Source organism: Catharus ustulatus, chromosome 2, assembly GCF_009819885.2.
Source record: "Catharus ustulatus isolate bCatUst1 chromosome 2, bCatUst1.pri.v2, whole genome shotgun sequence".
In the NCBI taxonomy this organism is placed as follows: domain Eukaryota; kingdom Metazoa; phylum Chordata; class Aves; order Passeriformes; family Turdidae; genus Catharus; species Catharus ustulatus.
Window position 1 is genome coordinate 70,083,996 of NC_046222.1, and position 14,338 is coordinate 70,098,333.

Sequence of the window (14,338 nt, forward strand, 5' to 3'; positions counted from 1 at the left end):
AATTAAAATACCAGAGTCAAGATACACAAAAACTTAATTCAGGAGGATTAATTATCATCAAATATGTTGGTGAAGAAATTGTTGATTAACAAACAATTATTAACTGAAGCTTTTGCTATTAAAAATAACAACTGCTGAGATGTGACAGTAGCTTGAAGTCCTTTTGTCTATCAGTAGAAGACTAAAAATAATGTAAAAAACCTGTTCCCACTAACTGAAAATATTGAGCATTTTATTCTACACTATTTACTTTCTCTCTTCTCTTCTTTCTCTTCTCTCCTTCCCTATATTTTATCTCTCATTTACTTTGGAGTTGCTCTTGCTACTGCTACTTTGAAGGGGTATTTTTGTTCGGAATTTCAGGTAATTGATATAAAAAGTGGTTATTTTTGTAAATAAGCTAATAGTCAAAATTATGACGAAACAACTGACAGAAAAGAACTCAATAAACAAATAGAGCCACTAGATATTACACACAGAAGGTTTGCATTTAGCATAATGATTAGCATTATAAAACTATAATATAAATAATTTTATGAATTTAATCCTCTGGACATTCATAAACTATTATCATTTGACTGCATGAATAAAAATAAAGCAATGCACGTGGAAAGTAGTAGTGGATGGAGGTACACTAATATTACATATTCCAATTTATAAGTAGAGAAATAACAAGCAATATGAGAAAAAAGCAGTGAAACCAGATTGGCCTGAAGACGGACTGGTGATGCACCTGATTGATCTAGAACATGAAAAGAAGTGTCACTGTAGACAATCAAAAGTCCATCTAAGAACTGCAAGTATAGTATCTGAAGGGCCATATATTCCTGCAAATTCAGATGCAGTGGTTTTTATGATGTTTTCTCTTTACTTGCTGAAGATAAAACAATTCTGTGTTTTGGAAGAACCTATTCCTACTCCCAGCTAGAATATAAAATAATCTGGGAAACTATAGTTTCAATAAAATCACACAAAACAATAGAATTTGGTATTAGGTGTGCATCCTGTACTTTTTTGTCCTTACATAATTCAACACTCTAGGTATGAGTCACTCCACTGAAGAAACTCTAGAAAGAATTAGGAGGCCAAATAGGATTCACTCCTAGGACTATATTCAGCAAAGACGCTGCCTGCTGATTACACTCATTCAGACTCAAGGATATTTTGTGATTTTTTAATTTGATTTGGTTTTGTTTTTCTTCATGAGTTTTGCACAAAGCAAAGCTACATAGCACCAAAAAGATACCAAGGTCAAAACAATGCTGCTTTTTCCATATGGTTAGAGTAGGAGGAAGGATGAAAACAGATGACAGGAAAACACAAATGTTATAAAAGGTTGAATATTTTAATGTTAATGAAACATAGTCAAACAGAAAACTTGACTGATACAGTTAAAAAAAAGAATGAACTGCAGATGCTGTGTTCACTGAATTGCACCCAGCTACTTATTAAAGAATAAAAAAATCATTGCCTTATTAAATTCAGGAAATCAATCCTGTGTGATAAAGATTGTTGGTTTCAATTCAAGAAATAATTTTTAAGTTTTGAAAAAGACATTTCCATCTCTCAAATGAATTTTGAGATAATGGCAAACACTAAAATATAAAACCTCTTATTTTCAATTTTACATAATCTTACATGTTTTATTCCTTACGTTACATTTTGATAAGTTGAAGTCCAAACTTTGGCATACACACCACACTAAACCAAGTCATAATTCTCTGTGCATTTCTGTTGGGCCATTTCTGAGAATAAATACTCATCATTTATTTTCTGTTTTATCTTATTAATTAAAGGCAATATTTTCATTAATCAAGTAGAACAGATGAAATTCCACATAAAATAGTGAAAATGGAAATCAAGTTATAAGATGTGCCTGAGTAAATGAAATAATGGATTTGGGATCTTAATTGGTAGGAAAGGTTTATGTGATAGCCAAAATGTGGCAGGGAAATATGCAGTAAAGGATTGAAGAGTGAAGACATAGGAGACAGGATTAGAAATGTGGTTTGGAAAACCAGGCTACTCATGGCAATCACCTCTGATGCCTTGAATATATATCATTATGACTATAGAGCTATTACACTGGCCTAAACTAACAGTAATCCTCAGCAGAGCCAGTACAAATATTCAAGACTTCAACTGGAAATAGAAGATAAGGAAAGAACAATGTGGCATAAACTTGAAGCATGTATGGAAACTTCTAGCTAAAATTTAACATGAATTTTGGAGAAACTTACTTTCTTTTATTTTGTGGAAATTTTTTTTCACTTAAAAGACTATTTTAAGTTGTAAATGATGATAAAGTTTTAACCTGATATTACAGTTAAAAGTAACATTTTCAAAAATTTTGAAATAAAATATTTAGAATACTAATGGAGAAACATCTAAACAAAATTATAACCTTTTCTAAAATTCTCACCAAAAAGTCACAATATTTTAGTAATTTGGATGTATGTTCATCTTAAATTATTGGTAAGTTATGACTTTTTGAAATAAAAATCAGAAATTTTAGATACTGCTGAAATTAAATTTTTGGTAAAGTTAAGGTTTTGGGATTTGGGGATGGGTTTTTTTTCAGTATTCCTAGGGATGATTACACAGTTACTTGTTCTTCTGAGGCAGTTGCAGCAGTTTTAAACATTTTACAGGACAAATTTCCTTTCAGAAACTTTTAATAACATCTAGTTCTTCTCCTAGTGTAAATACTTTAGGTCATCAATTCTGTATTCTAAAAAATTGTGCTAACAACACCAAGAAATTTGTATGCTAGGAAATTCTGCCAAAACATCACAGTATAGCGTTTAAGGAGCAGTTTTCACCTAAAAAATCCAAGCTTGAGATAGAAAAACAAAGAGCAAACATTTAAACTGCTTCCAACAGGGTATTTAAAATGTGTCACAAGGATAAGAAGTAACTGCTAGAAGGCAATGACCATGTGTTAAGAGTATGTTTATCTGTATGTATCTGCAACATTCTTATGAATTTAAGATTCCAACAATTTGCTGTAATTTTTTTCCATGTACAATATTTAAGTGAACTTCATTGCTCACAAAAATATTATAAAGGAATCAACTCTAATTCATTCATTAAAAACTATATAAATTATATGCCTATATGCACTTTTAATGTATGCAAATCTTATAATGTTTATATTAAGAGAGAAATTGCAGGTGATACATATTTATTTGTGCATATATACTTATATAGGTTCCTACCATTATTATTCCAGAGATGGTTGTATCGAGGAAAAAATATTATATTCAAGTCAAGAGTGTTTTTGCAGACTTATCTATAAAGATTCACCATCAATTGGATTTCCAAGACGGCTATTCTCTGTTCTTGCTTTCACTTTGACTACGAAAAGGTTGAAAACCATTTCCCTTTTACAATGTTCTTTGATGTTACCCTTAAGAGGTCCTTAGTTTTAAAGGTATTTCACTGATTCAGTCACTCACTGTGCAACTGATAATTTCACTACCAAATCTTTTCTTAATGTATTTTTTTAATATTCCTGCAAAACAGTGCAAGTTAGTCCAGAGGAAAAAAGAACGGTTGGTTTTGACAATGTTGAAAGTACATAGGGGCAACAACCAAAAAACTGGTCAAGTCTTTTGCTTCCTAGTGTGTTTAATGGGCTCATGTTTTCTAGTAGCATCCATACTTTTATTGAGATGGGTGATGTGCTTTTTACTAACACTGTGAAAATATAATAAATTCAATTAGTTCTACCCTTTTATTCTATCTTTTTAGAACAGTTTGAATTTGCCATGTAGACTTAAAATTATGTTCTTTTTATCAAATTTAATTGAACGTTGTACATTTAAATTGAACATTTGAACCTGAACAGTCACTTTAGACTACTGTTACATTCAATGATGAGAAATAGGAACATCTGAAAGAGAATTCACCTTATTCAAAAATGTGCGTCTAGGATAAAGATGAGATGAGAGAAGATAAATCCCCATCACGGATTGTGCAAGTTACTCAAACTAAAGTGTCTTGCTGACCCATTAAACACAGCAAATTCTACCATCAACTTGGCAGCCAGTGATGAACCAAACCAGAGAACAAAGTAAAATGAAGAGCTGAGGTAAAAATACAGGAATGGGAATTCTATTAGGATTTTATTTAAAATGACAAAGGAGAGAAAGGAAGGATTAAATGATATTGAAATTCAAAGATTATGAAATAGTTAGGGAGAAACAAAAGAAAAAGAGGTCCAAGAAGCTGTTAATGAACTTCAGGAACTTTGACTTTACTTTTGGAAATACAGTAATTTCACGACCATAAGGCACACCGGACTATAAGGTGCACCCCCAGGAGCCGGCAAAATTCGCAACTTTGTAGATCATATAAGGCGCACCAGACTATAGGGCGCACTTTTTTTTGCTGCGAAGATCCGTGCCGCGCACAATAAAGTAACAAATTAGTAATGGAAACCCGCAATCGTGGAGTTTACTGGCAGGTGCACAATTTGGAAACATTTTCCACAGATCAGCATAGGCTTTCAAAGGCAGCCCCAGGCACCCTCTCCATGCAGTGGGCCCTGGCACTCCTGCCCGCCCCTGGTTCCGGCAGGCGCGGCTCGGCACAGCCGCGGGTCCGCCTCCGCCTTGCAGCTCCGTGCTGCCGCGGTGCTGTTCCACCTTGCAGCTCCACGGAGCTGCCGTGCCATTCCCTCGCTTGACTCGGCACTCCTGCCATGCTGTTCCCCCTTGCGGCTCCGTTGTGCCGCCATGCTGTTCTCCCTCGCGGCTCCACGGAGTAGGCCTGCTGCCCATCCCTCACTCAGCTCGGCGCTCCTGCTGTGCTGTTCCCCCTCGCGGCTCCATGGAACCAGCCTGCCGCCCGTCCCTCGCTCGGCTCTGCGGCGCCGCCACTTCTCACCCCTTTCCTGCGGCCACATGGGCTGCACCGGCGCCGCTTTCCCACGGCCACAGGGGCTGCGCCGCCACCACTTTCCCGTGCCCACAGGGGCTGTGCTGCCGCTGCCGCTTTCCCACGGCCGCGAGGGCTGCGCCGCCACTGCCACCACTTGCCCATGGCCACAGGGACTGTGCCGCCACCGCCACTTTCCCGTGGCCGCAGGGACTGCACTGCCACTTTCCCGTGGTTGGCAGTGCTTCACTCCTCCCACGCCCAGTGGCGCTTCGCTTCACTCGCGGCAGGCGGTGCCCGGTGGCTCTTCGCTGCCCCCGCAGTCAGCAGCCCTTCGGTCCCTCCGTGGCCGGCAGCGCTTTGCTCCCCCCGCGGCTGGCGACGCTTCGCTCCCCTCACGGCCAGTGGCGCTTCGCTCCCCCCGTGGCCGGCGGCGCCCGGCGGCTCTTCGCTCTCCCCACGGCCGGCAGCTCCTTGTTCCCCCCACGCCAGGGCCGGCGCTGGCTCCCTCCCTCCCCACACATCTCCTGCCAGCCATGGTCGCCCGCTCCTGCCCCGCCTCGCCACTCGGCGCTCCCGCAGCACCGCCCCCCCATTGTGGCTCACACTTCCAGGGTGGCAAATATCACAACTTTGTGCATCATATAACATGCACTGGACTATAAGGCGCACTTCCGGGTTCGGAGGAAAATTTTACTCAAAAGGGTGCGCCTTATAGTCGTGAAATTACTGTATCTAGGACAAGATACAGTCAAGACTGGACAGAAAGTAATCTGGTAAATAAAACCATGAGGCAGATGGTAAGAGAAGTTGATAAAACGAAGTAATGATTTCTGAGTAAGGAACCTAGGATTTGAAGAAGGCAATTGGGAATCTTTTGAGACTGTGGAAAGAAGGGAAAAATGCGAGAATAAGTTTGGGAGCACCAAGAAGAAAGTTATACGAATCTTTGCTTGTCACTAGAATCACAAATGCAGAGGAAGACTCTAAAGACTTGCCATATCTTCAGCTGTTGAATTTCTCAATCATTCTGCAGGGAAAGTACACAATCACCATTGTAATTACTCACATAAAAATTAACAACTTTCTTTTGATGTCAGTTATTCTATCAGTTCAAATGGCAATAGGATACACAGTGAATCCTCAAGTTTCAGTTCTGCATTCAAGTGAAGGACAAAAGAAATAACAGTATATGAAGTGACTTGAGTGTTCTTCTGCTTCTTTTGTTAAAAAACAAATGAAAACTGCCAGTTTTTAAAGTTAGGTAATTCTAGACCTAGATTCTCCTTGTAACTTATCTAATTCCATACACATATATATACACTTTTCAGCTATGTGGTCTTGCACTATTTTTATTACCTAATTCTTCTGCATCCCATGCACAAAGCATACATCCTCTGAGAATGTATAAGAGCTTTGGAGGAGAAAGGTGTGTGGCCTGTGTTGTGTAAGAACTCTGACTCTTTTGTTGGGAAAGTTAAAAGTATAAATATAAAAGCATACAAGTTATATAACCATTTATAGAAGTTTCATAATCAAGTTGAAAAACTGGCTCATGACAAAAACAAATGGATTATTCTCCTCTGATTCCATAACCTAGAAATGCAGAATTGTGTGATCTATATTCCACCCCAAGCATTAAATTAATTCTTAACAAAGCAGTCTATATAAGAGAGCATAAAAACATGGGTAGCTGTAATTTGACTTCTTTATTATCTAATGTCAGGATCTGGTTATCACAGCAGAAGCTATGGTTCAAGTGTGGGTAGCACCTCAGAAAGGTCACAGCCATAATCAGTTGTGAAATTACTTGAAGTTGTGAGAGCTCACAGGGCAAACTAAGACATAAGAAGGTATCTTGACACTTCTTGTAAGTTCAGGTACCAAGATGAAAACTGTAAACAGGAAACTCCATTTACTTAGGAACCAGAGACCTGAATCCTGTCATGAGACTAGACACACAACAGTCATGAAGTAGTCAAGTAGCAAATCTTTATGACAATTTTATCTGCATTTTCTAAATGGTCAAAGTATTTTCTCATTAAATCATAAAGCTTCATTGAGAATGTTGCTTATCATGACAGGTTTGAAATTCGTAAATTTCTACAGCAGCATGCCAACCACTAGGTTGTAGGTTGCTAGGAGAAAAGGAAGACTAGGAAGTGAGAGAGAATAATGGGCAAAAGCATCAAAATGTGGGATTTGTGGGCTCAGAACAGAAAAATACAAAAGAAATGCTTATGCAAAAACTTTGATCATATAGTTTAACCATGCACATTTTTAAGTTCCTGATTCTACACTGATCATAATGATTTAATTTAAATAAATCGTTTTGATCACAGAGACTTGCAAACTCAGAATTTCTCAGTTAATATTTGAATTAGAAAATCATTCTCTCACTTATTAACCCTTTAGATTCCTATTAATACTGAATTTTTTACTTCCCATTGACAAACTCAATAGAAACACAGTAAAATGGCTTCCTCATTACTTTTCTAGCAACTCAATATTTGAGCATGAAACTGTTGTGTGAGGAAGGCACAGTGCTCAGTCCTTTTGCCTCTTGCTTTACAGTACACTATTAGACAGTATCTAATGGTGGGAGGATTTGCCATCTTCTTTCAGAAGCTGTATTTTCAAACTCTCTTATGTTTTATGAAAGACTTCTGCATTGTTAGTGCTTGCTGTATGTGGGTTAGACAAATCTGGCATATTCTTCCCGGAGCTGTCTCTTAAACAAAATGTTAATTGAATCCTGTGTTCTCCACTCCTCTTGCACACAACCAGAGGAGTCTGGAACTGGTTTGTAGATGGGCTCATCATTTATGGGTTCAACTGAGAACAGAGAAAAGTAGTGGGAGAAGAGTGCTATATGCGCTGAAACCAATAGATTTAACGTTTTGGGGCTTTTTTTTCCTTTTGTCTCTCTTTCTGATTTACCCCTCCACTGTAAAATAGGACTGTTGTTAAAATAAATCTGTTACTAGTTTGTGAGGCACGTACTGTTTGTAGCGGTGAACATTGCCAAGGGCTCATGAGGAATTACATCTTCACAGGATTTGAACAGTGTAAGGCAAGCAAAACATGCTACCACCTACTCAGGAAGGATGGATTAAAATACTAACTCTGCCTACTAAGTGAATCCCATTCATGTTGGAGATTGATTAACATGTCACCTGAAAAAAGCCATCATGATCATGTCAAATTTCCATTATAAACTTTGAGGCTCTGATGGATGTATCAATAATCTTTGCACTGGTATTTTCCAAGCATTTTGTGGCTGATTTGTAAATCTGAATCATAAATTCGTATTACAGATTTTTTTTCCTAACAGTTTTGTCTTAGGAAATGAAGATTAAAAAAAAAAATCTTTAAATATCCACTTCATCTATTGACAATTTTGTCATGCCAGCTGTAAACTAATTTGATATTCATGTTTCCAAGCAATTTCAAGCAGACAGTGATCTAACATGGTCTAATTGTTAATCATAGAGCATTTTTTTTAAAGATACAATATGGAAAATAGAACAATTAGGTAAGTACTTTATAGCATGCCTCATCTAACCCCTCAGTCTTCTAAATGCCAGTAGGACTATCCGTGTAACCTTACTTATGCATAGATGTACTGTACAATTGACATGACAAAACGTTCTTCAGAAACATGCAAAAAACCCGATTCAGTAAACTAGAATGTATTTATTAGTACAGAACCATAATCTCTCATTAAATAAATCCCACAATATCTAACAAAACATTAAAATTAAAAACGAGAGTTCAAGATCCTACAGCTTAGTGTTTAGCTTAGATGTAGAAACAGTAATTAAAACTCTACTGAAAAACAAACCCAGCTGAGCTGAAAAAGGATACCAGTACAACATTCATGTACCAAGCTGAGAAGACCAACTGGGGAAAAAAAAAACAAAACCAAAAAAAGAACAAAAAACCACCTAACAAACAAACAAAAACCCCAAACAAGAAAGCAACCAAAACCAAGAAACCAACCAAAACTCTTTTGGAGGTACAAGAATATTAAGTAGACACCAAAAATAAAAAACAAAAAGTAACTTTCACTTGTACATATATGTCAATAGCAGAAAAAAAAATATATATAAAGCCTTATATCTACAGAATGAGTGAAACGTAACTTTACAAGGCGTTATTAAGATTGTCGGATCATAGAACTTTCAAGCACAGAACTGCCATTTTTGCAGCACTTGACCAGCTCTTGACATAGCATACAAAGTTCGTAGAGATAAATGAAAGGTTCTTTGATGAGAAACAGAAAGACAATTCTTAGACTCTAAAACTATCTTAAACATTTTCATACCTCAAAAGGTGGCATTTTCATTAATAATAAAATCACATCTCGTGGCACAGTTATTTTAAATCTGAGCAAATCTGAGCATTTTTCTTCAACAGGACTATGAGCTACTGATGACTAGATGCGTTGTTTCAGTAGCAATAAATGAAGACCGTGGAATAAATGGATTATGAAAATCAAGACCAGTAAGAGCAGTAATCAGATAGATAATGTCACAGAGTACATACACTCTATCAAGTCAACTCTTATGTACAAATCACGTGGTGCCATTAAAATTCAGTTTCTGTTAGTCTGCAGATCTCTACAGAATCTCAGATCAGTGAGACACCTAAGTGAAAAGTCTATAGAATGAGAGTATATTTTTAACAGCTTTTTACCCCTCCCATTCCCTCTTCAAAAACCTTGACGATATAATTTTAGGGTTGGTGTTTTACATGTCTTTGTAGTGTATCTAATAACAATTTGAATTGAATCCTAGGATAAGCACCTTCTTGTGGCTCAGAACAACCTCCAATGTTCATAAAAACTTCAGTATTGCTTTTGCTTTAAAAATATACCCTAAGTCACTTGCAGCTATTCCACGTGTTTAAATTATGTAGCTCCTATGAAACCAACTATGCTAACTGACAAAACAATAAGAGATTCAAGGACAGAATATATACTTTAGGGCTCTCTGAAAAGGTGCAGCATACACAAAGTTACACACACATATGTTTATCTACAGCTGTACTAATCCAAGCATGCACAATATTGTCCCTTCATGTAATAAAATATTTAATACTAAATGTTTTATTTTCAATATAAAAATAATTTAATTTATTTCTTTTCATGTTTAGAAACAGAACAGTACATTTCTGTCCATAGGAAAAAAAATACAAGGGAAATGAATATGAAGTAATCTTAACCATGGGGAGGCGGGGGTAAGCAGAGTTAAAGCAATGAATCATTTTACCCTTAGGACTATCCGTATCAGAGTTTTTATGAAAGCACTCTGTTAGCTCCATTTCCTTCTTTATAAGGATTTTAATTTCTGTTTCAGCTGGGGGCAAAGAGGGCAGGGAACGGGAAGGAAAAGCAACCCAACATTAACGCGTTTGTATGAAACACAAGAATCTGGATGTGTCTTTCTTGTTCTTATATCCTCTCGGGTGCCGCTCGGTTGATGACCCGTAAAATTCTTGTAAGTCATTTCTCTCTGAGGTAGGCTGTAACACCGAGTTTCAGGAAAGCGGACGCTTTTAACTTTCGAGCTTTCACCTGTCATTCCATAACCCTGAATACCACCACCTCCCGCTAGCGTTTTAATAAACTTCTGAGAAAGTTGGGTAGCGACGGTCCCCAGCGCGGAGCGCCGGCTTTGAAGAGCGCCTGTTCTCGGGCCAGCCCCTCGGGCAGGGGCAGCCCAGGAGCGGGGCGGAGGTGGGGACTGGGACAGGGACAGGTCAGGGACAGGGACAGGTCAGGGACAGCCGCAGCCCAGGAGCAGAGGAAAGGCCAGGGGCAAGCGAAGGGCAGCATCCCTGGTCCGCGGCACCATGACCATGAATCTGCCCGATCTCCTGGGACTCTCGGCAGCCTTTCAGCCACCCTTCCCTCCGCCTCCAAACCGTGACAGGTGAAACAGAGGAATCGTCCCGTGCCCAGACCCTCATCCTCCCGCGGTAACGCCAGCACACCGGCCCGGCTGCGCCCCAGCCCCGCCAGTGCCCCGCGATGAGCCCCCGGACCGACCCGGCCGCACCCGCCGCGCTCCCCTACCTGTGCCCGCCTCCGTCACCTGTTGCCCGGCTGCCTCCATCGGCGCAGCCCCCCGGCGCCTCCTCCCGCTCCGGCGGCGCCAGGGGCTTCTCGGGCTCGCGGGCCACCTCCATCCCGCCGGGCACCGCCTCCTCCTCTTCCTCCTCCAGGGACTCCACGTAGAAGATGGTGCGGGGCGGCGGCGGTCCCGGGCAGTGCCCCGCGGCCGGCCGGCCGCCGGCGGGCAGCAGCGTCCCGTTGGGCGGGCTGGCCGTGGTGGCCGCCGAGGAGGAGGCGGAGGAGGCGGATTTCTTCCAGAAGACGCCGTTGCCTCGCTCCTGGCTCTTCAGCAGGCGGCTCTGGCTCGGTCCCCAGTGCTCGAAGCTGCTGTCGGGCGGCAGGCAGCCTCCCCCCGCCGGGCCGCCCGCCGGCGAGGGGTGGCTGAACAGTTTCCAGCGGAGGCGCAGGATGTGCTTCACGTCGAAGTCTTTCCTGCCGGAGCCGGACATGGTGCCGCGGAGGGCGGGGGACGGCCGCGGGCTGAGGCGGGACTCACGGCGGCCAGGCAGGGCCGGGCGGTGGCGGCGGAGGCAGCGCGGGGCGGCCCCGCTCCGGCAGCGGCAGCGGCGGCTCCTCCGGGCAGCGCTGGGCTTGCAGGGCGAGGGGTGGCAGCCGGCGGGCGGAGAGAGATGCGCGCACACCAGTGCGGAGAGGGAGAGAAAGGATGGATGGAGCGATGCACAGAGGCAAGAGGAGGTAGAGACACCCAGCAGGAGAGGCAGAAAGAGAGAGGGAGAGATGCCCAGAGCTGACGAGAACCGCACGGTGATCAGTGGAAAGGGGAGGAGAGAGAGGCAGAAATGAGAGACATCTCTCAGGGGGGACGGACACTTGCGAGGGAAGAGCGGGCGAGAGAGGCTGCGACTACGCGCTAATCTGATTAACGGGGGAGCGAGCTACAGCCCCGAGAGCGGCGGCGGCGGCAGCCTCAGCGGGAGGCAGGTGGCACCTCCTCAGTCTCGCAGAGCTCCGTGACCGAGCGCAGACAGAGAGGAAAAAGTCACCTGGAAGCCTCTCTCCACCTCCCACCTTCCCATCCCGTTTCTCTGGGGAGTCCCCATGCCTGCTGTTATCTGGGATGGCAAAGCCTGAGAGCTGGCACAGAAAAAAATCGGGACTCCTTTATATGCACTGTACGTAGGAGGGAAAAAAAAATCCCGCCCGTGAGGCTGTCAAGGTCCTCAGTATACAATTTTCTGTCTATCTCGGCGCCTCTCGCCAAGCCGCCCCCTCCCTTGCATGTGACGCAGATGTGCTTTGGGGCCGTCAGTGTGAAGAAACAGAGGGGAAAAGAGATGCCTCAGGTTTCGTTGTGTAAGTAAGTCGACAGGTCACTAACTACCCCTCACAGCCTCCTCCTCTTCTCCCTTCAGTGCAGGTCTCCTCACCTTGGTATTTTGGTTCTGAGACAGCTGTTTATTACTGGGAGCAAAATAAAGTACAACAGCATATGTATCAGCAGCAGTAAACACAAAAATGAGAATCATAGGAGTACAGACTTAATAGACTGCATGCAGACTGGATGAGGTTACAGGTTAACGATATATTCTGCAGGCTCCATTCATTAGCCTGTTGGCTCAGTGTTGCCTTACTAGTAGAAAACATTGGCTAGAGGGACAGTGTGTCAAACAAAAATAGCACGACACATCTGCTTCTTACCTGTCATACCTGCTCTTAATGTAGTCTGACAGTGCTAAACCCAAGGGAGGTTCCTTTCACAACATGAGATCTGCTTAGGAACATCTGCCCACTTGGGAGGGGTGTCACAGAGTACACTGCATCAGGGACATCATTACAGAATTAAAAGCTTTATGGTGAAATGTAGGAGAGGGATATGGTAGCGAAATTGCATATTGTCACCTGCTGACTCATAAACCCCACATGTGAAAAGTTGGTGGCAACAAGATGATGCACAGAATACCTACAATTCACCTGTACCTTACTAAGTAATATTTTAGATTAAGATTTGTCCCTAGGAAAATGATGAAATAGATTGTATTTTCAACCAGGAATCTTTGCATTGGCCAGTTTTATCCATGCACTTATGAGCTCTCAAAAGTTTGTTATTCTAACTCTCTGAAATCAAGAAATAAGGTTGAAGGAATTATCTCCCTCAAACTGGAATGTTTTAACTCCACATTCATAAAGTATTATAGCTTGAAAATTCCTCAAGGGAAGCACAAAAATCAAACATGAATTAAAAATTTTATTACTGTTATATTTACTTCATGACTCAAGTATATTACTGTTTTGTGTGAAGTAGTGCTTCTGGATAAAAAACAATATTAGGGTTTGTGTTTAACACTGATAAAGTCTTGGATTTAACAGTACAAGAATGCAGGGCACCAGGTCCTACTTTCAAAGGAAGACAAATTGCCACTGTGCATTTTAAATATTGATTTATGCCACAACAGCTGGACTGAAAACTCCCTGGCACCTCAACTTTTTTCTCAGTTTCCATGATAAAAAAGAGACAAAGACCATTCTAAACCAAACAGAAGAGACAGTTAATTTTTATCTAGGAACTGATCTGAGTATATACTGCTTAGCAAAGCAGCTGGAAAAAATGCCTAGAAATCTTCATCTAGAATAGGACAGATGAAACTTGAATAATTTCTGAGAGTCTAGAAATGCATTTCTTATGATTAAATATATGACATCATCTATAGTGAATACTGGCTACTTAGTGTCTAGTTGCATACTCTAAAAGATGGGGGTATCTACCTATAAAATTGTTTTAATCAGTGAATATATAGATAGACAGAATGCTATCACTTTTGTCTTTAATACCTCTCGACTGATTAGACTTATTCAGATACTCTGATTTAACAGTTTCATAATTTCGTCACCATTTTGTAAATCTTAGTCATTTTAAAATGTGCATTAATATTTAAATTGATCATTTGATAATGGTAATTGTGAACAATTATTAGGTTAGACATTCTGTCTTCACCTAAATATGTAAATATAAAGGACAACTCATTCTAACAAAATATATTTTCTGGATATACTTAATAGGTCACTCAATGAATATATATTACAGTATCACCCAAGAAAGTGATTTGGTTTTTTTATCACCCTTCCATCCAGTACCAACTATCAAGCAATTATAAGAAAAAAGGTAGAACATACTTTAGGTTATTTGTTATTAATATGCTATTATTTCAGTTATGTCAGTAACTGAAATAAAGTCTTGGATTTTTTTTTTTTAATAACTAAAATCTCAGGTCTTCAATATATCTTGTAAAGGCATTGACATACTCCTTGACAGTACTTGATTCCTTCGTATCTTAGTGCATAAATAATTTTTTACTGTAAGAGATGCAATAATTTGGCATG

At 40.8% G+C, this 14,338-nt stretch overlaps 1 protein-coding gene across 1 annotated transcript in view; it reads right to left on the reverse strand.

Annotated features, from left to right (window-relative positions):
* Positions 1-11,483, reverse strand: part of KLHL1 (kelch like family member 1) — a 183,349-nt gene extending 171,866 nt beyond the window's left edge. The window contains exon 1 of the mRNA XM_033053069.2: positions 10,961-11,483. Coding sequence (XP_032908960.1) covers positions 10,961-11,448 — 488 coding nt within the window. The 5' untranslated portion in view covers positions 11,449-11,483. The remainder of the gene's footprint in view (positions 1-10,960) is intronic.
* Positions 11,484-14,338: the final 2,855 nt, after the last annotated feature.